The sequence below is a fragment of the Cyprinodon variegatus genome, unplaced genomic scaffold, assembly GCF_000732505.1.
Source record: "Cyprinodon variegatus isolate N-32 unplaced genomic scaffold, C_variegatus-1.0 Scaffold13, whole genome shotgun sequence".
In the NCBI taxonomy this organism is placed as follows: domain Eukaryota; kingdom Metazoa; phylum Chordata; class Actinopteri; order Cyprinodontiformes; family Cyprinodontidae; genus Cyprinodon; species Cyprinodon variegatus.
The window spans coordinates 2519972-2522428 of NW_015150466.1; the positions used below are offsets into that span (position 1 = coordinate 2519972).

At 39.9% G+C, this 2457-nt stretch overlaps 1 protein-coding gene across 1 annotated transcript in view; it reads left to right on the top strand.

Annotated features, from left to right (window-relative positions):
* LOC107089818 (receptor-type tyrosine-protein phosphatase T-like) overlaps positions 1 to 2457 on the top strand; it is a 309070-nt gene that overhangs the window by 228688 nt on the left and 77925 nt on the right. The window contains exon 16 of the mRNA XM_015382802.1: positions 1619 to 1728. Within this exon, the coding sequence (XP_015238288.1) occupies positions 1619 to 1728 (110 nt within the window). The remainder of the gene's footprint in view (positions 1 to 1618; positions 1729 to 2457) is intronic.

A 2457-nucleotide genomic window follows, 5' to 3' on the forward strand; every position in this document is an offset into this window, starting at 1 on the left:
CAATATCTATAAAACAAAACTTTCTTTCCTCCTTCAGATTATACGTTTTCTAAATCTAAACTATATCAGAAAGCTACATTAATTGTAATTTGGCATTTTGGACCTCTTCATCGCATGCAAATGGAGTTTTTGTGAGAAAAATACGTTTTAAAAAGCATCTTTAGTTTATCTAGAAAGTCTGCTACCAAACAGCAATCTGGTTACATGTCAGAAAACGGTGGGATGACCTTTTTGTTTGGCTTGATGAGGTATTTTCATCTTTTAAAGGGTTTTAACTCTTTACTCTCCACAAAAAGAGGTTGTATAAACCTTGCTGGGTTAGAATGGTAAACACTTTCAGAAGTGCTAATAAACATTTCAATAACAGGCAACTCTCTAAATATTAGTCAGGCACTGTATTGCAGTCACAGCGACATTTTACAGTCAATGTTAGAGGTTCACACCACATTTTTTAGGCATTTCTTCTTCCTCTCTGTATAATATGTGGAGCCCAAGGTGGGTAGAAACTGAAAAGTTTATTAGGAATTGTTCTTTCCCTTATGTTTTACTTTTCCTCCATTGATATCCTTGAGCTGCTCTTACTGGAGCAGTTTGGTTCATTTATTCCCTAAAGGTAACGAGCTGTTCTCAGATCAGGTGAAAATGCAATATTCAGCACTCATTTCTGGATGTTCTTTATCTTTTTCTGACATTTATACATGACCTACTTTAACGGCTGGTTTTCTAAATATGTGCTAAAAATTTATTTGGAATTAATTTCTTCTCCCCTAATTTGCTATATTACCACAACATTATCTATCTGTACTTTTACATGTTTTAGACTTTGAAATACTAGCTCATGCATCCCCAAATCGGTCCTGGAGGACCGCTGTGCTGCAGGTTTTACAGGGTTTCCTGCTTCAGCACAGCTGAACTGCTGCTGAACTGCAATCATCAGAATCAGCTGTGCTGAAGCTGAGAAACCTCTAAAACCTGCAGGACAGCGGCCCTCCAGGACCGACTTTGGAGATGCCCGTACTAGGTTTTAAAAGCCAACACAGCATGTTTCCATCCTTTGCAGACCAGGCGGTGCAAAGCAGAAGGTCGTAATACGTTTAGATTATATTTAGCTGTAATGAACAGGAAATAGAGGCAGTGAACGAGCACAGACCACAGATCAATAATAAAATGAGTTGTAATCCAGCTACTTGTCCTTATTTCATCACGTAAGCCAGGATTAGCGATGTTTCCTTCCACCCAGAGACACAGAAAAAGAAATGTGGTCATTGTGTTTGTTTTTAGTCTTCGGCAAAAATTAAATCTGCCGAAGAAGAGTTAAGACATTCTGCCTATTAGATTAACCTGCATAAACTTCCTTGATTTTTTTACAGCATTCATATTTTTTATATTTTTTTTTATATTTTTGTAATTCCTGATGAATATTATCAGATTAAAAGTAAATGTGTAAAATTTTCCAAAAAGTGTTTAAAATGCTCCAAAAGACCTTTGAAAGGCTGCTGCAGTGCCTGTAAAGCCAGGAGTTCATTGAAACGAAGCAATGCTTTGCATTTTTGACTTTTTCACAAATAGATTTCTTTACTTTATTTCTCGTGTTTCTATAAATATGTTTCCCCTACAGGTCAGTTCCAGGCCGGCCAGTTTCAGCCAGCTATTCGAGTGGCAGATCTCCTCCAGCACATCACACAGATGAAATGTGGGCAGGGATACGGTTTTAAAGAGGAATATGAGGTAAAGACACACATATAAACATATCCTGTATTTAGTGAGGACCATGTGATGACTCCTATTGACTCCCATTGATTTTAAGACACATAATGATTGAATTTTATTGATCTCACAATGGAGAAATTTACCTCTGCATTTAAACCATCCCCTTGGGGAGCAGTGTGGGTTTAAGGGTCTTGCTCAGAGACCCAACATGGTAGTCTGTGGGAGTGGGGCTCGAATTGAGAACCTCAGCCAAGCTCAATGCCCTAACCACTAGACTGCCACTTTGTATGCCCAACCCCTGATAATGATACTAAACCCAACCATTAGCAGTGTATACCTCACCCTATCCTAAATCCAAATTGATTTCACACCTTAGTCCTAAACCCAAGGACCAGCAACATGTCCTCACTTTGGTACATACAGTTCTCAATATAATGGGGAAACAGGAGAAGCCTCACTCTGATACCGAGACAGGAGTACGGGTCACAGGATTACATGGGTACAGGTAACAGGGGTGCAGTTATAAGGGGTACAGGTAACAGGGGTAACGGTAACAGGCATACAGGGGTGCTGGTGACAGGGGTAAAGGGAACAAGAGTAAAGGTAACAGGGGTGCAGTTATAAGGGGTACAGGTAACAGGGGTAACGGTAACAGGCATACAGGGGTGCTGGTGACAGGGGTAAAGGGAACAAGAGTAAAGGTAACAGGGGTGCAGTTATAAGGGGTACAGGTAACAGGGGTAACGG